This window comes from Colius striatus, chromosome 15 (assembly GCF_028858725.1).
Source record: "Colius striatus isolate bColStr4 chromosome 15, bColStr4.1.hap1, whole genome shotgun sequence".
NCBI classification, from domain to species: Eukaryota; Metazoa; Chordata; class Aves; order Coliiformes; family Coliidae; genus Colius; species Colius striatus.
The window spans coordinates 19,401,816-19,427,801 of NC_084773.1; the positions used below are offsets into that span (position 1 = coordinate 19,401,816).

Below are 25,986 nucleotides of genomic sequence, written 5' to 3' on the forward strand. Positions count from 1 at the left end.
CACCTCCCCTATATATGATGATGTTAAGGAGAGTGGGGAGGAAGATCTCTGCATGTTTGCGTCACTTACAAAGAGCAGATTGTTACAGGATCCATGCAGGATGAAAATGAATGTAAATGGTGAGAACACAGACTGCAGCAACTCTTGTATCTAGGGAATCTGTTGCTTGAATTACTGAGTAGGCCCAATGCCAGAGGAAGGAGAAGTACAGTTTAAACTTCTTTAATTAACTGTAGTGTAAAAGACTCTTCATGGTAGGCTGCGTTAAGATTTATGCCCGTTATTTCTGAAGCTGCTGCAAAAGACCTAAGATCTGAGGATGGAAACAACCTAAACCCAAGAATGTCCAGTGGAAGGCTGTGCTATGGTAGTTCTAGAGTTCCTAAAGAATGCAAAACCTGTGTTAATATTTAAAAAAACCCACTAGATGTGAAAGTTGTGAAGTCATTAAATCTATTGAGCCAACTACTAAACCAACAGGTCTCAGTTACACACTGTGAAGGCTTTTGGAATAGCCTTTTTGGAAGATAATACAGAAGAGAGTAACTCACTGGGACTTTGCAGATGATAGGAGTAAAATTTAAAGCTCTTGCCTCCCAAACCAGTGTCCTGTACGTTTGACATGATACATTCCCAGTCTCCTTTCCAAAATTTCTCGTGGCCTGCCCGATTTGCCAGTGGTATTTCAGCCTAATCTCAGGTACAGGTCAGTCATTAAACTTTGAGTCACTCTAGGGATTAAACAAAGTGTGGTTCTTTGCACAAATGATTTTGAGTACAGATAATCTTCCATATCCATGTTCTACCCACTGTCAAAGCACCATAATTCTGGTTTTTGAGTCCTGTACAGCATTCACAGTACAACCGTGGCAGGAAATAATTGTTGGGCAGCAAAGCCTTTGCCAAGACTATTTTGAGAGCTTTATCTCTGGGCTTTTAGAAGATGTCTCTATAACAGAAGTCAGGTGTGCAGTTTTTCATTTTCTCTGTGGCTGTTTCATCCATGACACTTGATGGCTGTGTCCTGCTGGCCCTTCAGCCAACCTTTCTCACAGTCATTAAGCAATGTCATTCTCCCCTGTGTTATGGAGATGTGAGAGGCAGCACTTGGAGCTATGCTGGATTTTCTGTCCCCTCTCATTATATCTGTACGTGGGGAATTGCATGAAAGATTGACATGACAGTTTTAATGGTGTTGCTGCAAAGAGATCAATTGGTTGTGAGTTTTACAGTTTCCATGTGCTGCATTGATAACTCCATGCAATATTAAACACTTTCATAACACAATTAATCTTGTATCATACTTTGGAGTTTAATTCAGCTGTGATAGTTTCTGTGATCAGCCACAAGTCATTAGTGATTGATTCTAGAATATCCACTAATGAAAGGAGAGGAACATTGGGGCTAAAAAAAAAGCCTACATATATATGCTGAAGACTAGTGAGGAAGAGCCCAAGTCTGACGTGGTAGTAGTGTCTTAATAAGTCTCCTCATGCAGAATTCTGAAGCAGGTTTTTGTCTAGTCTTTGGGACTGATGGGACCCCAGCAAGAAAATATGCTTTCCAGAAGGATTTTCTCAGGAATATCTCATGAAGATGAGTTTTCCTCACTTCAGTGATTCAGAAGAATGATTCAAAGGTGTGTATTGGAGGGGAAGAGCAAAGTTTTTCAATGCTTTTCATAATGAACTAAGCAAAACAAAACAGCATGAGAGAACCTACAATCCCCCACCACCTGTGGTTCAAGTACTTGTTTGAAGTGGAGGACATCTGGGTTCAAACTACTCCTTCCCCTAGTGGAGTCCAGAGACAGACATCTGGGCCATTCATTGGAGATAAATGTCTGCCCTGACAGCTAATGACACCAAGACCATGGTTTTTACTGTGTCCTGGTGAGATGTGGTATATTATTATATAATTCTGTAATTACTGACTACAGAAACTGACTGAGAAGACCAGTGGTTATGGCATCCAACTGGGATGTTGGAGACCCGGGTTTAATTGTGCCAAATGAGGCAAAAAATGAGTTGTAATAATGTCCTGAGTGAGTGATCTCACTATTAATCTATTTGCTGGTCTCTTTGGTTTAGTGAGAAATCCCTTATCCTTCACCACAGCCAGCTTTCTTAAAGTTTTGTTGAGAGTGCTGTGTTTTTGGGATAAGTCAGCTTCAGATGAAGAAACTGGCTTTTATATTGGAAAATAAAGATGATAGATATGAGTGTATAGTTCCCTTTGTTATCTGAAATTTCACCTACAAAGTGGGTAATACTCATTAGCTGCATTTCACCTCTCCTAAGAATTCATAACATATTAATAATTCTCCTGGAGATAAAATCTATGCAGAGCCTGCATTCAGGCAATCAGCATTATGGTGATTGCTTCTTTTTATGTATACTAATCCTACAATGGATGAAGTCTCCTCAGAGTCCTTGTCCTGCATTTCTCACTCTCCTCCCTCTGCCTGACTCCTGCAATGTGACACTGCAGATGTCCTGTGGAGCCTCCAACCACTGCCCTTTCATATGGTTTATTTGCTCTCAGGGTTCCCTGCCATGATTTGGACACCAGGATGGCAATATTTACTGTGCCAATTTGAGTCTGCACAGCCAAGATGCTTTCATTCCTCTGCTGTTTAATCACTGATAATTTTACTCCTGAATGCAGTTGCCTGAACCAAAACTTTTGCTAGTTTGAACTTGCCTGAAATGAAAGCAGAAGACAAAATCTGCCCCGAAACTGGCTTAGTTAAACTTGTTTAAGGAGTGGTTACATTTTGCAGATTAATTTCTTTGTAATAATCTCAGAGCCACAGCCTCCCAGTGCCTGGTTTGGTTTAGGCTCCAACCCAGCTCTCCTTCCCCTCCTCTTGGATGCTCTTTGGTTGCATCTTGGGCTGCTGAGACTGGAGAAGTTGCCCAGGTGTGCCAAGCGTGCTTCAGGCTTTGAACAATCTGCTGGCATCAGTGCTGATGCTCTGGGTGACTAAACAAGTCCTTGATCCATTAATAATTCAACCTATATTTCAGCCTAAATAGTGCAGCCCTTGTGCACCCCTGGGTGTTCTTCTGTGCAAAGCCTGCTTCTGCATCCCAAAAAACAAGCTTGCTGAGAAAGCTTGCAGGTCTGCCCAGAAGAGGTTTCACACTTGAAGGAATGAGGAGGCAATTAGTCTTTAAATTAGACATCTGCTTCATCTGATTCTGGAGTTGTGTAAGAATAGGGCTGACTTCAGGTACAAGGCAGAATAGCTTGATGTGTGTCCTCACCTGCATTGACTTGCAGTGACTTCTTGAGAACCACTTTTTAACTAAGACTTCCTGGAACATGCAATACTCCCAGACTGGTTTCTGATCTCCAAGGAAGAGCCTGAGACCTGTTAGTGCACAGTCCTCTATGCCAGCCTTGGCCTTAGGCTTTGGTTCTGTGTGTCATTGAGTTGTCCCTTCCAGACAGCACAAACAAAGGAGCTGCAGAAAGCCCTTGAAAGTAAGTGCATTAAAGTAAAGCCCAAGCAAAGCTCATGGGCACCACAGGTAGGTGTTGAACACCACCATTCAGTTGCCTGGCTTTCAGTGCCATGGTCTGTGCACCTTATGAAGAATGCTAGCAGGGATGTCTTACTCTTAGTAAAATGCATTGTTGCTCTGTATGGCTTTGTAAATAACAGCAATAACTGAAGGCAGGGGATGCAAAGGATGATTTTAAGGTTTATGTATTACTAAGAACTGTATTGAGGGGGAAGCAAAGGGCAAAATTTGAAAAGGTAACAATAAAAGAGGAACTTTTTTGCTTTCATACAGGTGTACCAAAATTCCCAAAGGAAAAAATTGAGCCCCTTGATGTGGAGCATGGTGATTCTGTGATTTTGCACTGTAACCCCCCAAAAGGCATCCCACCCTTGCACATCTATTGGATGAATATTGGTAAGAAAGCAATTTTTACACGGTTAATGTGATGAGCCTCAAAGTATTTGTCCTCCAGAGCAGTTTCATTACAGATTCATAACTGATGGGGATAGTAATTGTGCAAAGGCTGAGGAAAAGATCTGGATGTTGAAAAACAAAATGGAAAAATGAAGGCTGGAAATATATTTCCACATAACACAAAGTTAAATTGTGGAGTGCATTGACACAACATACTCTTAAATATGAGATGTCAGCAAGTTTACATACCAGTAAATGAGTCTATCAGTAATGAGGAATGCTGCACTTACAGTGGAGAGGATGAAATCTGTCCATTTATTATTTCTGTCATTGCTTTTCCTCTTTTCATAAACTAATGGTTGGTTTATGATACTAAGAAAGAAAAAATCTGTCAGGTAGGTATAATTAGGTCCTTACAAGGTTCTGTCACCTTAGTCTTCAGCATTTGTCTTCTGCAGGAATTTCTGGCTCTTGGGAAGCAAAGTAACTTGCATTGTCTCTGTAACATGGAGGGTTTCTTTCTGATGCTGACCAAGTACTTGCAGACACAGGGTGCCACATTAAACCTCTGGTCTTGTAAGGCAGCCTCTCTACTCCTGATATATACATTTGGCATAGACCTACTGGATGAACAGTGAGACAATGCAGCAACCTTAGTTCCTACTAACACTCCCCTGCTGTAATCTGTAGTTATAAAAGAGTAAAGTTTTTGGGAGATTGGCTTGGGGGACAGCTGTAAATGGTGACCTCCCTGTCATCATTACAGGCCTTTGTGTAGGGGAGAGGTGCCTCAAATATCCTTTTGCCTCAGCAGGAATGTTGTACTGAGTGGTTTTTTTATTATCAACTATTCATTATCAATTATTTAAAAGTATATTAAGTATGTAGTTATATACAGTATTTGTTATCAGTTGTGTAGGGAGTGTTGATAAATCATCCATCGATTATCTTGGGTCTTCTGCCTCTTTTTCATCCGCGTTACACCCTGTATCTGGAAGCATATGACAGGAGAGCATTTGTAGTCATACTGGGGAAACAGCTCAGTATCATTACCATATTGTAATTATTTTTTCTTGCTAGATTTGCAGCACATTCCACAAGATGAAAGGGTCTCCATGAGCCTTAAGGGAGATCTCTACTTTGCAAACGTGGAGGAAAACGACAGTCGAAGTGATTATTGTTGCTTTGCAGCGTTCCCAAGACTGAGGACAATTGTACAGAAAATGCCAATGACACTGAAGGTTTCTCGTTGTAAGTCTGTAGATGAGTAGTTTCTTGTTTTCTGTTGCTTTTTTTTCACTTAACTCTCCAGGCATCAGTGAATGCAGATGTGTGTCCTCTATCTCTGATGTGATTCTCTCTGAAGAAAATACATGTTACTGTGCGTATTCCTGCATTATTAACCTTACTCCAAGGGCTAAATTCAACTGATGAAAGCTTTTTTTCAGCTGTCAAGTCCCAACAGTGCCCTTTTCTTCCTTCTTTCTTACCCCAGTGAACGTCAATGATGCAAAAGGGAAATCTGCTTCTCTTGCAGTCCAGCTAGTCACCGATGGATGGGACTTCTCTGGGTCTTGAGGACTGATGTGGCTGTCACATCTCTAGGTGCTGGCCTGGTTTGGCAATGTGTTTGGGAAAGTTAGTGTTAGACATCTGTTAGAGTTACTTTCAGGTACTGCCTCTGGCCCTGTGTTTCAGTGGGGTATGTGGGGTTTGCTGTCCCATCATTGTATGTGTCCATTTCTTTGGTGTACATCTCTCTGATGGGATATAAAACTGCTAATTGAAGCTGCATAAAGCCACTGAATATATGGAGTGTACAGCCACCAGTGTTGGAAACAAACAAAAGAATACAAATATCCAAGCAAAAAAGCAACAGCCTTTTAGGGGATGCTCTCAACTGCATTAAAGCAGCAAAGCCTGACAGAAGCTGGTGGAACTAAGGCAGCTTATACCAGCTGGAGATCCATCCCCCCCATGCTTGAATCTCTTTTGTCTGTAGTAGTTTCTGGTATCACTTGAACTGCTTGCTGTGCCCTTAATATCAGTCTTCTGTTTCACTAATACTTCTGACCTTTGGGCTTATGCAGCCCAGAAGGCTGAAGAGATTTTTCTTCATGAATGAAAGCCTAATATTTAATAGATGATGCTGAGAGTTTTCCTGTTGGGATAAAAAGATAAAGGATTAATAGTGGCTTTGTATGTCTTAATACTTGCTTAAACCATATCTTAGGATAATAATTGTGAGAAAAATATCAAAATGAAGCATTGCTCTCCATGGCTTTTTTCATGGGTCCAATTCCACAGATAGATTACAGAAAAATGGGGATGGGGAGGTTGGCTGTGTGGCCACTGTCAGTGACCCAGCAAAACATTTCAGTATGTGCATCTTGCCATCAAAGCCATGAGATGGGGTGCAGGCAAAAAAATCAGGCATATACTTAAAGGGTTTTGTAAACTGAGCTTGAGACTGCTCACTCCACCCTGTGACAAGTCCCTGCTGAGGGACTGGGTATAAAAAAACATATAGAGGAAAAGTTAAGCAATAACAGAAAAAAGGTGTCACCCATGAAGCATTTTCCAGAATAATCTACATCTATGAAGAGTTTTCTTTGTGTTTTTAGATGTGTTGTTCATCTGTTGCTTTATATTTTTCTTTGTTTCTTTCCTTTTTTGCAGCAGCTGGGGGGAGTGGGGTGTGCAGGTTTCTGCTTTGGTTGATTTATTGTTTCTTTTGAGTCTATATCAACTATGCATGTTTGTGTTTGGTTGTCACTTTTATTTATTTCAGTTAAGCATGCTAATGACTCAGGCTCACCTAACGCTGCAGTTACTAAGGGTGAGTTCAATGCATCTGTTATTTAGCTTTTAAACTGAGAATCTACCAGCTGAGACGAAACGTGAGCTGCTGCTGGGGCAAAAAGTAAAGGAAAGATAAATTGCAGAAGCCTTTTTTACTGTGATGGGATGGATTTAGGGCCCATGGAGCACAATTTGCTCATCTTGTACTTTTTGACCAATACAAAGGGGTGTTTTTCTTAGGTGAGAAAAGAACATCCTGAGTTTCTCGTATTATCAGTTCAGAGCAGGTACCACACCTGGGTGCTCTGTAGCTTCTTCTGGCAGTTAAGATGGTGCTGACATTGGGTGCCCACAGTTCAAAACCGTGACTTCATGTCTGAAGGGTCACCCTGGTTCTGCATTACTCCAGGGTGAGCTGAAAGTGTGGATTTACAGGGCTTTGGGTGCTCTGTGTTAGTAGTCCCTATCTTCAGCTCTACCTCACGGTAGATGGGAGGTGGTTCTCTTTGGCTGTGTGTTTCCCTGCCTGACACCAAAGGTAAGCACTACAAAGAAGCACTTCTTAACCTGAGGATTCATATCTTCCTTCTCTTTGTGTTCTTCCCTTTGTGGGTCAGTATCATGAAGACACTCTGCTGAGGTTTATGCAGGCAATGTGGATGAGGCAGAGGGCAGATAGTGGCTGTTCCTGCGATTTTCTATCCACTTATTTTTGTTTAAAATATATAAAAATGAGAGTCTCTGGTTTCATATGGTAGCTCTTGACTTTCTTTGGTTAAATTGCTTTTGAGAGTCTCTGTTTTATTGAATTGCCCAATTTGAAACACCTGGAAGGCCTCATTTTGCTGGGCAAGCACTGAAGTTTTTTGAAAAGGGTGTTCTCCTTGAGTGTTGCAAAAGGGATGACTCTGCAGCACTCAGCCATCCTCAGGCCTTGGCCCATGGAGGCTAAGCTTTGTGAGCAGATCCATCAGGGCTTGTGCAGAATGACAGGCATTTTTTTCCCTTGGAGAGGTGTCTGATCTCCTGTTGCCAGTTGGGAAGGGGGGCTGCCTGCCTTTGGCAACACGAAGTGGAGGGCAGATGGAAAATGTGTGAGCGTATCCAGAGGCACAAAGTGTTTTTGCTGCAGCTCTGAGCACTTGTGACACAGATTTGTAGAGATAAAAAGCAAGGGGAGGGAAAAAAAAGAGTTAGAAAAGGATTCAGAGAGATACATGTGGTGTTTTGCCAAACTATCCTTAACTGACTATTTTTGAAGAACTAGTACCATTTGGGGACTTTTTCATTACTGTGCTAATTGTTATGATAGTGATAACTGGATAGCCATTTAACTCTCTGCATATTTCATTATGAAACCATTGTTTGGCAGGCTGGAACAAATGGTCTGTTCAAATCAAATGCAGGTCAATCTTGTTTTATTATTTTAACAATCTTCCTTACAAATTGTACCTCCATTGCTGTAGACTTAATAGTTGTAGCAAGAAGGACAATTCTGTGGGATAGTCAAGTCAGGGAAGATGGATTTGGGTCAGATTGAAAAGATGATAGTCAATGCAGAGGAAAGGTGTTAAGAAACATGGTATGGACTAGAATATCAGCAATTGAGAAGACCACTGTACCAAGACTGACTGAGGGGTATGATAAAAAAGGCCAGTATTTGGAAAGCAGGACATGGAACTGCAGAAAAAGGGGATCCAGCAGTACTACTGCCTGTTGTTATTACTGTAGCCATCTCCTGACTGTTACCAGGGGAAATAGAAAGTGTCTGGGTTAGTCTCACAACCATAGAAATAAAAGTTTTACAACTCAATGTCTGAAAAGTTGTGACAGGAGTAATGTTTGTGGCTTTATTGAAGGATAAGCAAAGACTCTGAAGATTTCATATCTCACTTTTATTTCATTTTATGTTTTAGCTAATTTTATCAAGGAAAGAAAACCCAAACTGCTGATCCCTCCTGAATCTGCTGGCAGTAGCTCATCAGTCACTGTCATCAAGGGAGGCGTCCTGCTACTCGAATGTATTGCTGAAGGGCTGTGAGTAATGCACAAACTTAATCACCTTTTGAAAGAGAATTGAGCAGGGAAAAAGATGTATTAAGAATGATACAGCTGCAAATGATAACACCTACCTGCCTATATAGTTTTAAATGGAATATCTGTTCAGGCTCTCTGAAAAACCCTCTAGATTTTCTTAAAGTGTGCATACTCCTTGCATAGCAGCACAGAGCCAGCCTGTGACCTTCATCTATTTGTTGCTGTAGTAATTAAATCATAACTATTATTTTTTTTCCTGTTATGTTTTAAAAACCCCAGCTATTATCAAAATTCTTTCAGTAGTACTACTTTTAAGATGTTGAGAAACTACTTAAGATCAGAATTCAGCTTCTGTGGTTTGACTTGCACCCTGTAACATTTCTTTTCCAGTTTTGCCAATTCAGTTTTGATTCAGTGCTCAAAAATGTTTCAGCATTTTTCCAGCTGTAGAACTCAAGTTTCTTGAAAGAAGAATCCTTGAGTGATCCAATACAAGGGACTCATTAAGGAAATAACCTATAGAGTGAAACCCATGGTCCATCCAGTCCAGTTGTAGTGGGAGATGCTGGCTCAGCAGTGCATATGAAGCTGTCTGCTTTTTGTAGCCTGTCTGCCAGCATCCAGAATTTCCACACAAAGGATGTTCCTTCCATGATGTTCTCACAGCTGACAATATGACAGGAACAAAGTCCACAACTATGTAAAAATAGAATGAAGCACAGTCAGATGTATTAATTCAATCCTGTCAAAACTAACAATAACTTCCAGTCTCATGGAGTTGCCAATGGAGAACTAGGTAAAGTGAGAATATCTCCAACCACTAAACCTACAATGAAAGCACAGTGGCTTCTGGTTTGTTTGTGACAGAGCTTTTTGATGAATGGAGACTTAAATCATCGTCTTCTCACACTCTACGGTAGAGCTGCAGGTCTGTGAACACAGACTGTAGTTGGCAGATAGATAATTCATATTAAAGGCTGTGCAATTATATCTCCTCTATAAAACTCCAAATTCAGGATATTTATCTGCCTGAACAAACATGTTCAGGGTGTTTTGTTTTTCCATGTGGGCTTGAAATGGCATTGCTCATTTAAGCTGGCAAGATTCTGCCTCTGCGGTTGGTTGCCATTTCTGAGAGAAGGTGAATTCCTTGTCTCTACTGGATTAACTCCAAGTATCTGCAGTGAGTTTTAGTTCCCTGTTGCAACACTTCCTTGTCTAATTCACTACCCATCAAGCTCCCAGGCTCACAAACCTCCACGAGTCCACAGCTATGAGGTTTAGAGTGTTTTCAAGGTACTGAATAGGCAAATCACCTTGGAAATGCACAAACATGAATTTTTGTGTGCAAGAATTGATATAATAGAATCTTTACAGTTGGAAAAGATCTGTAAGATCATATTGTGCATGAGAAGAGAAAGCCACAGAAGGTTTTATCTTTATTTGGGAAAAAAAAGTCAAAGAAAAAACAAATATTCTTTTGCTTCACTCCAAATGTTTCGGCAAAGTTTTAAAAACATTAATTTTCAGGCAAAAGGGTTTGCTTTTAAATAGGCACTTTTGAAAGAAGACAATGTGCTCCTGTCTGATCACCAAGCAAGCATTTTCTTATTGAAATCCTTCAAAAATGCAACATTTAGACCAAAACCCCCACTGATTTGCTAAAATGCTCCCTTCCAGCAGAAAAATGATCAACTTTGCCTCTCCCTCTGCCAATCCATCCCACCAAATGTCCACAAACCATGGAACGGATGGACTGAGCCAGATTTCAAGTAACTAAGATCAGGGGCAGCCAACTGCAAAATAAGGAATTATTGAACATGTACAATCTGTCATTTTTGAAGACTTATATTGTGAGTAATGGCAGTGTCAGGAGAGGGTTGCCTCACTACAACACAAAGCAACACAGAGCCTGACTTTGGTACAGGAGTAGAACAAGGGCTCTTGCAGGATATAACGGGGTATTTGCAGGGTTGTGCTGTCTGCTCATGGAAAACCATCGTTTTTCAGTACCTGGGGATTTGAGTGGCTCATGCCCAGGCATTTTGCCACAGTAACAGATGGACACAAGAGTAAGCAGATATGACACTGTGTATGTGCGTGGTGTACGGTGTCGGGGTCGTGAAGCCCAGCTGGGAATGTGCAGACAACAGTCTGTCCCCAATTTCTGCCATTTGCTTTCTGAAGATGTAAAGAGCCTTTTCAGTCATCTCCAACAGTTGGCCACCTTTCTAACCAGGCAGGGCACCGAGTGAAGTTGCTGTAATGAAGTCTTTACCTCCTTGTCTGTCCTCAAATGCCCTTTTCAGTGCAGCCTCATGCCATGGCCTGCTGCTGGATGTGAAGAATCTACTCACAGGGGCAGTAAAGACTAATTATAGTTGAAGTATAACCCTTAGTATAGCCTCAGTGTTTTGGAAGGGCTCAAAAGACTCTGAAAGCTTCACCTTGCAGATCATATGCATCAAGGGGAGCAGCTCTGCTAATGTGAAGCATTACAGCAGCCTGGAATTCACCTCACTTTTTTTTCCCTCTTGTTCTTTGCTATTAGCCCAACTCCTCATCTCAGCTGGGTCAAGGTCACTGGAAACTTGCCCAAGGATGAACCAGAGACAGAAAATTTTGGGAAGATATTGAAGATAGAGCAGGTGACTGCAGCTGATGAAGGAACATACCAGTGCACGGCAAGCAACCCCATGGGGAGAGTGAAGCACGAGTTTCACGTTCATGTGGAAGGTACTCAGTACACTTTACTAAGCTGTTCTTGAGAGAGGTGGTCAAAGGGAAGGGAATAAGGACTTTTGCTAATACCACTTGATGCAATGTGTAAATTCAACTATTTCTATCAGTTTGCGCTAGCCAAGGACCCACTTCACAGTTTTGGGAAGCTGCAGAAAGTAAATTAGCACTTTCTTTTAAAAAATAAACTAAAAAAAGAGAAAGAATGCTTTTTGTTTCCATGAAGGCTCTACAGGGTGGCAAACAGGAGTACAGACACTTGAGCAGATCCAGTACTCTGAACGTGGGAGTTGGTCAAGCAGAGATATTGATGAAATGTCTTGTGTTAATCTGAATGTCAGACAGAAAGATCTAATGGTACCACAGACAAAATGGTGCCACTGCTCTCTTCCCCTCCTTCACAGGCTCCCTTGCTGACATTTTTGTGTAGGCACAACCTGAGCTATGAGTGGTTTTATAGAAAGCATTATAGCCCCTGAAATACACCGTAAAAATTCATAGAGTTATTTTGGTTGGAAAGACCTCAAGTCCAAAACTCATGAAACAAAGTCAAATCCCCCATTTTCTACTATTTGTTTAAAAAAGAAATGTGAAACATGACCTTTTCTGTCATCCCAGTGAGTGTCCAAAGCCTGTTCTCACCCTAGCCTGTGTGTCTGGAGGGATAGCTAATACTCTGCTAGCAGCATTCATAAATAGTACTAGGTTACACTCATGTGTAGTGTGATGCATCCCTGGGCATGAGCATACACACAGGTCTGGTGGCTGAGCAGAGTGGCTGCTAGGCCACCAAAACAGAGAACCTACTGTGTTTGTGCACTTGTTTGGTCACCAGTTATTTATGGTGCTGTTAGAAGAATGCAGATGAATGAAGGCAGCCAAGATACTTTCATAACAGGCGTGTTGCAGAGTGCAGGTAGAGGCATACAGCACCTGCACTCCCTCCACCCTCTTTTCTCTCTTCTCCTACTCACCAAACCCTGAAGGTGTGAGCCCTTCACATGATGCTCTTTTCCAGGAGCAAAGCAGAGCCTCCAATGAGATTTAGCAGAGGTGAGTGAGCCCTGCAGAGGTATCACTGCCCCTGCAACCCTGTCAGCACTGCTGCCCATAAATAGCTACGAAATGAGAATCCTGGAGCACAGCTGAAAAACTTGCTGAAAACATTTTCTCTTTACTGGTGAAAAATGCTCCAGCCCCTGCTCTGCAGAGTGGAAAAAAAAGAAAGAGAATCACAGGCAGTATTAAACTGTCAGAGTCTGCCAAGTGCTTCATTGTAATCTGTGCTGCTTCTCACTCCCTGGTCACAAGGAGTCCTGATGGCAGGAGAGGCACTTCCAGCTACCTGTTCTGTGTTTACTCATCAGCTGAGGAAAGGCCTCTTCTCCCAGCATGTGGTGAATCATCCCCATTCATTTGACACAGCCATGTGTCTTACATTCTTGCCCTTTCCTGGAAGTGTGGCAGAGGGGGATACCAGGGCATGGCAAGTTTTCATCTGTGATGGAGGGGAAGTGCTGACTCCTAGAAATCATTCCAGATGGTTTGGAACATCTCTGCTGTAGCTGAATATTTTAACAATCTGGCTATGATTTTCTCAGTTGTAAAAATTGAATCCTTCAAAGAAATTGCAGGAGCTGCAAAAAGTTAAATACCAGAGAAATAACATTAATCAGGCAGTTCATAATGTTGACCACCTTCTACCCCAGTCTCTAAAGGGAGGAAAGGTTTCCAGCAAGTTGATGTTCCTGCTCATTAACAAGCAAGTACTTAAAAAACATAGAAGGAAATAATTTCATTCTGGCCCTTGCAATGTAAAAACTGCTATTGCAGTTGCTATGAAATCCATTTTTCCATATCTGTAACTACTATTGACTGCTGCCACTAGCAGGACTTCTTTCTATTAGGAGTCACCTCACATGCAGGGTATCAAGGTAAAATTGAGCCCAAACACTGTCTTCTTCTTGAATTTCTAACCAGAGAATGTCACTGTCATTAATCAAAGGTGGGAATGTTCATCATTCTTGCAGCAACTCCTGTGTGAGCACTCAAGGGCAGATCTTAGAGTTGGTGGAAGTGAGCATTAATTTCAGTTGGCTTCAGGGAGGTTGTGCTGACGTAGGGCTTCCTCACACCCAACAGGCTTCTCAAAGGATGCATGTAGGGAGAAGGAGATTAAATATGGAAGAAAAATGGTCTCAGTTATTAACCACCAACCATTCTCCATCTAGTGCTGATGTGTAAATTGGGGCTTTGCTATCATTCCTGCATTATGGCTTCTGGTAGTTGAGGATCTCAGAGCAATACTGCAGCCTTCTAACCGTTTTAATTAATGATATTTGTATGCAGCCCACTTGCTAATCCTACAGGAGTCCAAGGGCAAAGATTCAGGCAATTATTACCAAGCATATGAAAATACTCAGCTAACAAATTGCTTGACTGTTTGAGCATTTAAATCTCTCATTGCAAGGAAAGATGTAGCCTGGAATGTTGGAGCAGGCACAAAAAAACCCCATTGTTGTTATTAGAATGAGAGAGAATTATTAAAAATATCCCCAAACAAAACAAAGCAAGCCCACAAATTGTCTTGACTTCAAATGTTTGTTTATTTGGTTATTGTGGATAATTTGCCAAGGCCAATATAAATTGTACTTTGAACCTCAAAATCTTGTCCCTATCACAGTGCCTGATCTAATTTACCTTGATCTGGACTGAGGCTCCTACCTAGACTGTGTTGAGTAGAAATAATTATTACACTATAATGATTAATTATAGTTATGATACTATAGCTAAAGGCTTTGCAGTTATGTCTTATAATACTTTGATTACTCAACTAGAGAAAAAGAAAACAAGTGAGACTAATGTGAGGCAGAATCATGTCTGGTTGGTTGAAACAGGCTCAAATTGCAGTTCTGTGTTTCACCAGAAAACTTCTTCAACAGGGATGCAGCCACGAAGGTGGTAACTGCATCTGAAGCTGCAGCCAATAGCCCCAAAGTGGGATGGATTGCCAGCCCTTGGGAAGGCTCAAGGAGAATATGAAATAGTCTTGACAAATTGGGAAAATGATCTGGAATAAAAAGGATTGGCTTCAGTAAGCACAAGTGGAAAGCAGTTCTCATCAGGTGGTGCTAATTGGCCTTCATAAGCATAGTATGGAAAAAGCCTGATTGGTCTAGTTTGGGGAATATACTGGATCATAAGCTAAACACCACTTGGAAATAGTAATCCTGCTAAAAAAGCAAAAATTGTCCTGGAAAAATTTGATAGGTATGTTTGATTCAGGACAGAAAGGGTCTGGGAAATGCATAACAGCCTTTTGATGCACCAAAGTTTCTTCAGTAACAAATTGTTCTCTTCATTCCCTGTGGAGTGTGCAAGATACAACAGGCTTAAATTGCAGTAAAGCAGCACTTGGTGAGACATCAAACATTTGTTCAGGTTCTGGACAGCACAGAGAGTTCTGGATCCATCAGGGGTGTTCGAAGTGTAGATGATCCTGCTTCCTCGCAGAAGGATGGACTAGAAGCCCATTTTGGGTCCCTTCTATTTTTAAAACTGTATTTTCTTTCCATAAAGACATGAATCTTTAATCAGGAGCCTCCCATTTATAACTCTTACCAAGAAGAATGTATGATGTAGTGAAATGTTTGCCATATTGTATTGTTCATGCAGATTAACTATTTGACTGCATTTTAGTTACAAAAAATATGTGTCTATTGTGTCATTCTTATATTTTATATACTCCTAAGTAGTGTAGCATATCTGTCACACTGGAAGGAAATTCTTCAACCTTTCTGTGAAATTACATTTCATACTTGACAAAACTTCTTTGCCAGTGCCTCTGCAGCTGCATCACTTTCCTGGGGCAACCACAGCAATTCCCATGCTGAGGAAGGAAAGTGGTGGTATCATCTATCTGCAGCTCCCTTCCAGAGTCTATGCACAGATGAAAATCTAGAGGGATCCATCTGGTTTGTATTTGGGTTGTTCTTGATGTCTCATCTCCTCCAAAACAAGAAAATAGCCTGTCTCAAGTGGAGAAAACATGAAATTCATTAGGGCTGTTCCAAGCCTTTTCACCTCCATGCCTTTGACCTGTCCTTTCCTGATGAAACCATGTGTATGCAAGAGAGAAAGAAGGAAAAATATCTGCAAAATCAAAATGTTCTGCTGCTTGCAGAGTGGTTTTTTTTCCTGGAGCCAAATACAAGGAAGGAAACATAACAAGTACAGTCACATCACACACTGTGCTACAGGAGGACACCGAGGCTGTGTGAGGAAGGCAGTAGGAGAGAGCTGTACTGTTTGGAGGAATTGGGAAGATGTTCACATTTTAGATAAGCTTTGATGTCTTGAGTTTGACTTCAGTCTTTAGCTGTTGCTTAACTGTGTCTCTTTGTGAGTACCCTCCTGTGGAATGGACTGTGTGTAGGAGCTCTATGAATCACAACTTCAGGGGCAGGGTTTTTTGATATGTCTGTGTGAATATGAGCAGTGACACTGTGTTTTAGCTTGTCACACTGATAACATCTGCAGATGTTTTACCAGGCAACAGTTCTGTTAATCTTCAAAGCGCTTTAAAGGCATTAACTAATGAATCCTCGTGTTTCCCATACATTAGCTCATCTTTGTCAGATAGGGAATGAGGCCCAGTGAGCTCAGCACATGGAGGAGCAGCAGTGTCAGGTCTGTAATTAAAATTTGGAAGTTTATTGCTTCTCAGGGAGGGATTCAAGGCTGTGTTTTGGATTGAGGCTGCCCACTGAGGGGTTGCTAGGCTCAGGGACCTCGATTCAGTCTGTAGAGAACAAAGCATTCATTAGCTTAGTGTATTTTTCCCCACTTGGTTCATCTCCCTCTCTTACCGTTATTTTTTTGCAACGACATTTGGGTACTTGATGCTAAGGGACAGCTCTGCAGAGGAGAGGGTTTCCCCAGAGCTGTCAGTGCTAGGAAAGCAGAGCACAGGGGAAGCAGCAGCACACTGCTGCTCCTCTACCACCACCCTGTGGGCAACCTTGCTGGACCGCTCCTCTCATCCCTTAATGAATAGCCAGTGGTTCATCATTCCTAAATATGTTATGGGTCTGCCTCTCGCCTCATGAATAGATGTTGGAAAAGCACGATATAAAGAATCCCCGTGTGTTTTCCCTGCACACGTGGAGGAGCAGGAGGAGCTGCTGCCCTCGTGGCGTGGAGCTCCACACCGCTCCTGCGTTGCTGCGGCTGCCCTCGGCTGCTTGCTCCAGCCCAGTGAAAGGGGGGTTGAGAGGAAGAGATGTTTGCATATTGTTTGAGTTGCTGAAATAGTCTCACATCGTTTCAAGGATGTCTGTGGGTCCGTGGGAAAATACTGGGATGGTCAGGTTTACCTCCTTTCCCAGCCTCCTACCTCCCATTTGCATTTCCCTTTGCCTAAACACTGCCCATTTCTTGCATTCTCTCCCTGACACATTTCACAACGTCTGAAGGACAGAAATTGATGTATGCCGAGGGTAATTTTACCTGTTGTAGCCTCGGTTTGCAAGAAATACGGTGCGGCTGCAGCACAGGCTGCTCGGAGCTGGTGGGAACTGTTGGCAGCGTTCGCCATCTCCTGGGCGGCTCTGCAATAGCAGAGTTGGCCTTGGCTCGCTGAGGCACCTGATACCTGCTATGTCCCTTCTTTACAGAGCCTCCTCGGTGGCTAAAGAAGCCCGAAGGTGGTGTTTACAGCTTAGGAACAAACATGGTGCTGCTGTGCGAAGCCATTGGCAACCCGGAGCCAATCATTACATGGAAACTCAACGGGATGCCCATCGACAGTAAGTGCAAGGTCCAGTGTTAAGTGGTGGCCAGTTGGGATGTGCCTGTGTTGTGACCACTTAGAGGGAACACATGAAGCCTAATGCACTGGTTTGACCTCTATTTCAATATGAATTCATGTTTATTTACTTAATAAAGCTAATGTTTTCATATGATCTTGAAGAGATCTCTGATAGCTGATGGTCATTGAGGGCTCCTGGTCTTTGTGTTTCTGAATGAGGACAGATGACTCTGCGGCCAGAGCAGGTCCACTTCTCTGGTGTAGCAGTGTAATTATTACTCTTTTTTAAAGTGCATGTGGGGATTTTACTGGAGATTGGTGCTCTAGAGAACTTTCTGTAGGCTGTGGGACTGCTGGCAAAGGCAGGGTTTGCAGCTTGCTTCTGCCTGGCGAGCACAGCCTTGGTGTGATCCTGGAGCCATGGCTTGCCTTTGACTTCCAAGCAACGAGAAGAGACTGTGAACACCACAGCTTGTCTCTAGCTCCTGACACAGTCTATGTCTTTTCAGGTAGGACCTTCAGAGGGAGAATCTCTACCAGGGAGATCAGCCTTACTAACTTGCAGCTCCAGGACAGTGCTGTGTTCCAGTGTGAGGCCAGCAACAAGCACGGCACCATCCTCGCCAGCGCCAACGTCAACGTCCTCAGTGAGTACCTCCCAGCCCTTCATTGTGACCACAGCTCGGTTTGTGAATGATTAAGTGTATTGTTGATCTTTAATTTCAGTTGTGATGCTCAGCCTATTACTTGAAGAAAGAGAATGATGGGAACTTATTTAGTTAGACTGTTTTCTTCTCCTTCAGCAGGTTCATGTTTCGTGTTCTGATATGTCCAGCAGCCAGCCACTGTTATCATTGTCAGCAAAACTTATGAGAGCTCAGTTAGTGCCACTGATTCCAAAAGGCAGTGAAATTCCCATTGAGTGACCAAGACTTTGCCCTTTGCTGAAAAAGGGGATGGTGTAGAAATAGTTCTCAGTTCTAAAATACAGTGCTGCTCATTTTACATTCTCTTCTGCAGATATTGCTCCCTTAATACTGACTTCAGATGGTGAAAACTATGCTACAGTTGTGGGTTACAGTGCCTTCCTGCACTGTGAAATTTTTGCCTCGCCTGCAGCAGATATTAGATGGTAAGCCACTGAGAACTGATGGTTTCATCTGAAACAAGTTCATCCAGACTCCCTAAACGTTGAAAAATGTGGTAGTTATTGTTTTTAGGGAGTTAAAATTAGACATTTGTTACAAAATTGTATATAAATATTCTGTGTTTAAATGCGTTTCCAAGAACCCTGAAGAGCTGGTTTAGAAAAAAAAAGGTTAACAAAAGTCCTCAGTGCCAGTGTGAGACAAGTGCTGGGATATTCATTAATCAAAGCCAGGCTGTATATGGCCTTAGTTTGGTGTTGGCAACTTTTAAGATGGGGACAGAATACTGAGATGGAAACCTGATGTCTACCTGGAAATGGTCTCATACTGTTGGAAATCACAAGATTGCCATAGCACTTGACAGGTGCAATGAAATTCAGATAACAGCTATAGCTTAAAGACTCAGACAGACTGGTTTAAGGACTTTGCTCAACACTGTCAATGTGGTTTTGATGTGAAGGAAGCTTATGTCCCTTCATGATTTGCCTGTACCTGGGTAAAGTGACTTGGTCACTCTGGCACACCAGCTCCCAAAGCTCCTGTCCTCCCTGCACTATCTGCTAAGCATGAAATAACAGTTCCTGCAGCCTTGGAAGTAACCCATAACTCTTGCTATCCTCTTTAGGACTAAAGATGACAGCATAGAGCCACTTTCAACTTTACGGTATGAGCTAAGTAAGAATGGCACCTTGGAGATCAAAGAAACAAAGAAAGAAGACTCAGGATCTTATGCTTGCTGGGCTGCAAACTCTGTTGGAAAAAGAGCAATCACTGCTAATCTGGATATAAGAGGTAATTTCTCACTTCTGAACAAAAAGACTTGACATTTTGCTCAGAATTGATGTTTACACATTTTCAGTAACTAAGCAATTAGTAAATACTCAGTCCAAAATACAGATGTGCTCTGTGAGGCTATAAATCTCTACATCCCAAGACCTGAAATTGCCACATCTCATACATATGTAGTAGTTAATGTTGTCTCCATTTTCCTGTGTGATCTCTCCAAGCTCATCCAGGATGCTCACTTCCTTCTTGACACTTGCAGAACCTCCATAAGCCACTTGCAGTTTGTTTCCCAGATCCACTAACTTTATTATCTTGAAAGGATTTTCCCTCCTTCTTGCCATCAGCTCTAGAGAGCTCAGAGCCCTTCCTGGGCTTGGTGGAGTCCCTGCATCTCTCACAGCTGTGGACTTCCTCCTCCCTTAGGCTGCTTCCCATCTGTTGATCAAAAGGTACATCCGAGACTGAATTAATATCTGCAGCAAACACTAAGCCTGTTGCAGCAGGATGAGTTAGGGGATGCAGGTGGTTTAAGGGCTTTGCACTGTGCTTTTTCCTGATTGTCAACTTGACAAATATTTGTAAATAGAGAAAAAAAAATACTGAAAACTGATTACTTAGAGATTTCAGATCCATACCTTGTGCTCCAGTTCTGTTTTAAGGAATTTATGTGATGGGTTTTTTCCCTGGAGGGATGATGGTAGTGGACAGCAGTTGAGCACACAGGTTAAATTTAGTGGGTTGTATACAAATTTACTTAGGATTTAGGGCCTGTCAATAAAAAAACTACTTAAATACTCAGTTAACAAAGTCCTTAAAAGGAGTCTCAGATGCAGCTTTATTCTGACAGACTTGAGAAAAAAATCCAGTCTTTGCATGTTCTATTTCCACTCCCTTTGTTTTATAAAGGGCTAATAAACATGAAAATGTACAATGAAATTCTCACAGAGCAATGTTTCATTGTAAAAAGAAATTTAGCCAAGTGCTTTCTTCTTATTAATCTGTTTCTGCATTCAGATTAAAGGCAATTAAATGAACAAACTTGATTGCAATAATTTTTTCTCACTTGACTTTAATAAGCTTGTAATTTTTCTTGGATCGTTGCCAAAGCCTATTTCAAATGGCAATTGGACATAAAAATCATATTCAAGCCTTTTATTTTAATCATCCATTTCATGTCAGTCTGCTAACAAGGATTTTCACCTGTGACTTTTTTTCTGGTGAGGGTTTTTTTGTTGTTTTTCTGGAGCTGTCTGGTTTGCAGTGAATTGAAAAGAAAGAGTTGTTCAAGACTGAAAATTTCATCCTGGCAAGTACCTATTTCAAAAACAACCATCCTTCACTTGAAATGTTTATATATATATCAAAAAGCAGACATGATCATTGCTCCTGAGGTTGTTTTTTATATACAAAGTGCTTGGTGCAAATTTGATGTAATAGTCTCTCTCTCCTTATCAAAGTGTTTCTCTGTGATTAATCAGATGCTACAAAAATTGTTGTTACTCCGAAGAACCCCCGAGTGCTGAAATCTCATTCAATTTTATTGAAATGTCAGTCTGAGTATGATTCACACTTGAAACACAGTTTTAAATTATCCTGGAGGAAAGATGGAGATGAGCTGCCAGTCAACAGCACAGAAGGTGGCAGGTAAGCAGGGAAGAAACAAGAGTCTTCTCGATCTCAGCTGAGTAATGTTGTATGGTGCTGGAACATGAGTTTCAATAAACATGAGACTTAATAGCTTGAAATGCAAATGTATGTGTGCAAGAATTCTTGCTGCAGTACATAAACAGATCCACACTTTATAGACATGTAAATATAAATGCATCTGTGAGTTTTGAGCCATGGCTGGTGAATGATTTTGGTTTTATTAACTCTCTCACCATCACAGCAGAATATTGCATAAATGCAATTTAAATAAGTGCATAAAAATACAGCCCCAGCCCCAGTGGAGTTTCATTTTTCCACTTCAGTGGAACTAATGTTTTCCTGTGTTTTCCACCTGTATGGCCAAAGCAAAGTCCTTGTAATGCTGAAGTAAACAGAAAACAGATTTTGGGGATTCTGCATAAAATTGTGCTCACTGAAAGCCAGGAGGGTTTCCTGTGTATAAGTTTAGGACTTGCAAGCACAGGTTGAATTTTGCCCTACCTTTTTGTTTCCATTGACCTCAAGAGGATGGAGTTCAGCCTTCATTCCATATGAAAGATCTCACTGTGGGCAATCAGATGTCTTTATTAATTACCACAGAAAAGTGATGGTTTCCTAAATACTGCAGGGCTGGAAAGGTGAAAGATCCCACTGAGGCCACACAGTGCAGGGAGATGGTGCCAAGGAGATGCTATGTCTACAATAGAGCCCATGGGCCTGGGTTAATGCCAGCTTCCCGTGGTGTATTGGACATGACACAAATGGGTTGGGAATACTCAACCCCTTCAAAAATTCAGCCATAGAGGCCATGTATTTGCTTCATTAATGATGTGCCAAAAGCCTATGTTCCAGATGCTCAGCCGATGCCTTTCAACTCAACTCTTTTCAGACTAAAAGAGATAAGCCAACTTGCAGCTATGGAAGCTAAATTGCTACAAAATACAAACAACAGTCTACAGCACAGTACATAATCCAACTACAGTTACATTTTAAAGTAGCAGGTCTAATGTGCAATGATGTTACTCAAAATGTCCCATTAGCAGGTTTTCTTATAAGAGTTTTTTGGAGAACAAGGGTGTCTGTCTGTCACATGCTTACCTTACAGATTTTTCTCTTTCTTGTTTGTATGTATTTGGATTTGTTTTTTTTTGCCCCATAGGATAATTCTGGACAAGGACACACTGTTCATATCAAGTGTGACACTGGAGGATCAAGGATTTTACACGTGTGTGGCCACTACTTCTCTGGACAGCGTCACAGCCACGTCGCAGTTAATTGTTCTGGGTAAGGGGATGTTCTCCTGGTGTGCAGACAACTCTCTGCGGAATGCCGTTGCAGCACTCCTGTTGGTTTCTTTTGCCCAATTCATTTACAGAGCCTCAATAAGCCAGTTTCACAGAGGTGCAATGTACCTCTCACTCATCAGCCCCAGTTGTACCATCCTTGTGTCTGCTGCAATGGGGATGCTGATGCAAACTTCTTATATTTAATCTTTGTAATATCTCAAACAAGGCAGTGGGCTTTTTTTTCTCAGTTCAGGAGTCAATCAGTGGCTGTAGCAGCTTGCCCAGGCTCTAAGATGTAATAACATGTTAGGAAAGGTTCTGCTTCTGCTTTGAAGTGAGTCCTTCACCTCACGTTAGTAGAGATTTGCAGACAAATTACCACTTGGATCGTTTTCCACAGAAGAAAGACCTAAGGTCAGTATTTATATATCCAACTCCTCTGAAGATTAGTGGAAGTTAAGAACCTAAATGGATTAATTATCTCTGTGAATGTCCAGTGGCAAAGAGCAAGACCACAACAGAAAAAAAGCACCTTGATCTACAGTTTGAAGCTTGAGCTTGTGTGAGCATCCTTACAACCTACCTCTCTTTCTGGAGGACCACTTGAAATTAATAGGCTGTGAACTTGTGGAGTGATGTGCAGTCCTTTACACATGTACCTAAGGGCATGAGCCAATAGCTAAAAGTCTGGTTTCTGGACAGCTTTGCATTCTTTTAATTTCATTCGGTTTTGCTTCATTTTATGTTGTATTTTTTTGCTTAATGCCTGGAAGCAGTTGCAACAAGAACTAACCCAATCTGACCTTTAAGATGTTTACACACTTTAAATGAATGGCATTTTTCAGTAACTAGTAAATTAAGAAGATGCCATGTGTATTATATATGGCAGTGTGTTCCTTAGTGCTGTGTAATTCAAAAGGTTTGTGAACTATTTGTTCCACTACTTATGAAAATTTCATGAAGCACTTTATTCCCTTTACAAAAGGTGATTTGCAGAAGAGAAAAAATGATCTTGGTCCTCTTTTCCCCTTGTTTATTGTATATAAGAAATATCTTGGGGGATTAACAGCATCTGTTATTTTCCAAATGAAAAAATCAGGCTTCTTTTGCAATGAAAGACTTGTGTGATGGCTGAAGAACTAAATATGGCACAGGTGGAGACATCAGAATGTGGACAAGTAAGAGTAAAAGAAATATTCAGTTAGAATACTTCTAAGTATTTGTTCTATGATTAATGAACAGAGAGAGGTGAGTATCTTAAAGATGCATCTTCACTGTCTTTAAAGTAGTATACTGAATTTTAACAGCAGGTATGTTAAGAATAGAACACCACAATGCCTGTAGGTTAAATTGTGCTTTCCTGATTTTCCCCAAGGACAACAGAAATAGAGGAAAGAAATACAAAGAAAATTCAAAACACCTGACCTAAATAAAACCTTTTTAACTTTTTGATGTACCCTGAGATAAACGAGAAAACCCAATGTTGGCATTTAAAAAAAAAATCAGTACAATTAATTTCTTTCACAGTGACAGAGTCTTGGTGGTTGATGTAGATGTTTGTCCTATAAGGACTGACATTGTCAACCAAAAATGAAGCTGGGACACTGGGAGAGGAGGAGGTCAAAGACTTGAAGCTGTGCAATCCCATTTCCTTGGGCTGTATGTTTCTTAGATTTTGAAACATCAGCCTTGTGTTTAAGGAGGAGGAATGTGTGTGTGTGTGTGTGTGACTTGGGAAGGATGGTTACCATCGGCCCCCTGCAGTGAGAAATTACTCTTTTACATCAGGCTGAATACATTTCAGTTACTAAACTAATCCAACACAATCAGATTGCAAATTGTCAAAGCAAGCCATAAAGAAGATAAATATCTGTCAGCCTGAAACTGCTAAATTTGAAAGTGTTCGTTCAATTACAGGCAATTTGGCAAACCACCCACGACACAGATCACCTCTTCTGCCGCTGATGCTTCTGAGAAAACAGGTCGTGCTGCAGATGTGGTCTTGCTATCTCTCAGGACTGGGGAGGGAGCAGCCTATTTCAGTGATGCTGGTAACCTCGGCCCTGGTTAAGACCCCATCACTGAAAAGGGAGCTCTGACAGCAACAGGGTAGTCCCATGCTCATGGTTTGTAGTCCCTAGGAGATGTGATGCACTTACACCAACTACCACCAATTCTGACTCTGATACAGTCTCTGGACAGTGTTAGTTGAGCTGGCAGGTAATGAATTTTCTTGTTTCCTTTTAATATAGATCCCCATGGCTGGGATAATGAATGTTATCCTTTCACTTGTACTCTAAAAGGCCAAGTTCGATAACTGTCAGAGCCGAGCCACCTTCTACCACTGTGGTTTGCACCAGAATAAATCCAAGTGATGCTAATACAGCTTTCTGCTAAGAGCAGTGGCAGTATCTATTAATGATTAAATAGATCTTAGTGTTGATTTGAAAAGAGAAATCTGTTACTGCAAGCACAGTAATGAGAGTAGATGGAAATGAACTCGAGAAGGGATATTGCATTTGTAAGGGAGAAAGCAGGACCGGGAGGTTCAACTTGGTTTCCTGTGATAAAAAGGATCTTTAAGACCTATTCTCACTTTCCTAATTTTGTCCATTTAGAAATCAAGGGATGTTTTACCACTTTCATCACTTCCCTTGCTGTTCTAGTTCTTTGGAAAATGCCAAGGCAGACAGCCATAGCGAGCCGTGCTCCTGACACTCCTTCGTTATTTCTCAGATGTTCCTGATCCGCCAGAAGACCTTCAGCTCTCAGAAAATCAAAACCGAAGTGTCCGACTCTCCTGGAAAGCTGGGGCCACTCACAACAGTCCTATTAATGGTATGAAAGGTTTGAGCAGCAGCACCTCGTGCTGTTTATCATTGGGGCACGTCATTGCTCTTAGAAGAAACAAACCGTGCTCACAGCCGTGCTTAATCGGTTTGCCTGTGACACTTAATGTGCTGTAAGTTCATTTCCATCCTTGCTATTCATAAATCCTTTACACAGGCTCTGCCTTTTCTCTTTTGTTTTGTTGCTTTTCCTCCCCAGAGTCAATTATAGAGTTTGAAGAGAACCGGTGGGAGCCGGGGAGGTGGCAGGAGCTGACCCGAGCCCCGGGGAATGGCACCACAGCCCTTCTGTCACTGGCCCCCTATGTGAATTACCAGTTCCGTGTGGTGTCTGTGAACGCTGTGGGAAGGAGCCAGCCTAGCAGAGCATCCCTGCGCTATGCCACACCTCCAGCTGGTGAGCACAGCCACGCATTCTGCTGAATAGTCATATCTGCAGTGTTCTGCTGGGAGTGTCAATGCTCTCCTGTGTTTCACAGGGGTCACTTGTGCTGCTTGCACTGTTTAATGGTAGCCCAGGGATGCCAAAGTGAGGAGCCTGCCCAGGATGTCTCCTACCAGGGCACCTCCAGCATGCTAGCTTTCCTAAACTCTGATGATTTCTCACCTTTGCAGCCCACTGAAGCCCTTTATGGGCAAGCACTTGCTGGAGAAGACCAGGGTTTATAAGGAGCCTTTCTTCAGCGCTAGGCTTGTCAAACATCTCCATTCACAGGGTGTTTCTCACTGTGACAGGACATTTTTTGTCCCTGTAAGTCATTTGTGAGGCCAACTGTTCAGCATAGCATTTGCATTCCATGGCATTTTTCTTTCTTTTCTTTCCCTTTTACTTCAATTTCAGGTCCTTCTTCAGCCTTTCAGCTGCGTGTATCCCACTAATGATATACCTTCTGTTTACTATCCCCATAGGGAGAAAAATCTCTTCCTCATAATCCCCCTACAGCTGGCACTTTGAAA

The 25,986-nt window shown here is 41.8% G+C and overlaps 1 protein-coding gene across 2 annotated transcripts in view; it reads left to right on the plus strand.

Annotated features, from left to right (window-relative positions):
* Positions 1-25,986, plus strand: part of CHL1 (cell adhesion molecule L1 like) — a 128,773-nt gene that overhangs the window by 84,295 nt on the left and 18,492 nt on the right. For both annotated transcript variants that reach the window (XM_062008725.1, XM_062008726.1), the window contains exons 6-18: positions 3,804-3,926; positions 5,007-5,177; positions 6,718-6,765; positions 8,645-8,765; positions 11,317-11,501; positions 17,180-17,311; positions 17,823-17,960; positions 18,334-18,445; positions 19,087-19,253; positions 20,726-20,891; positions 22,054-22,178; positions 24,917-25,018; positions 25,229-25,426. In XM_062008725.1, the coding sequence (XP_061864709.1) occupies positions 3,804-3,926; positions 5,007-5,177; positions 6,718-6,765; positions 8,645-8,765; positions 11,317-11,501; positions 17,180-17,311; positions 17,823-17,960; positions 18,334-18,445; positions 19,087-19,253; positions 20,726-20,891; positions 22,054-22,178; positions 24,917-25,018; positions 25,229-25,426 (1,788 nt within the window). The remainder of the gene's footprint in view (positions 1-3,803; positions 3,927-5,006; positions 5,178-6,717; positions 6,766-8,644; positions 8,766-11,316; positions 11,502-17,179; positions 17,312-17,822; positions 17,961-18,333; positions 18,446-19,086; positions 19,254-20,725; positions 20,892-22,053; positions 22,179-24,916; positions 25,019-25,228; positions 25,427-25,986) is intronic.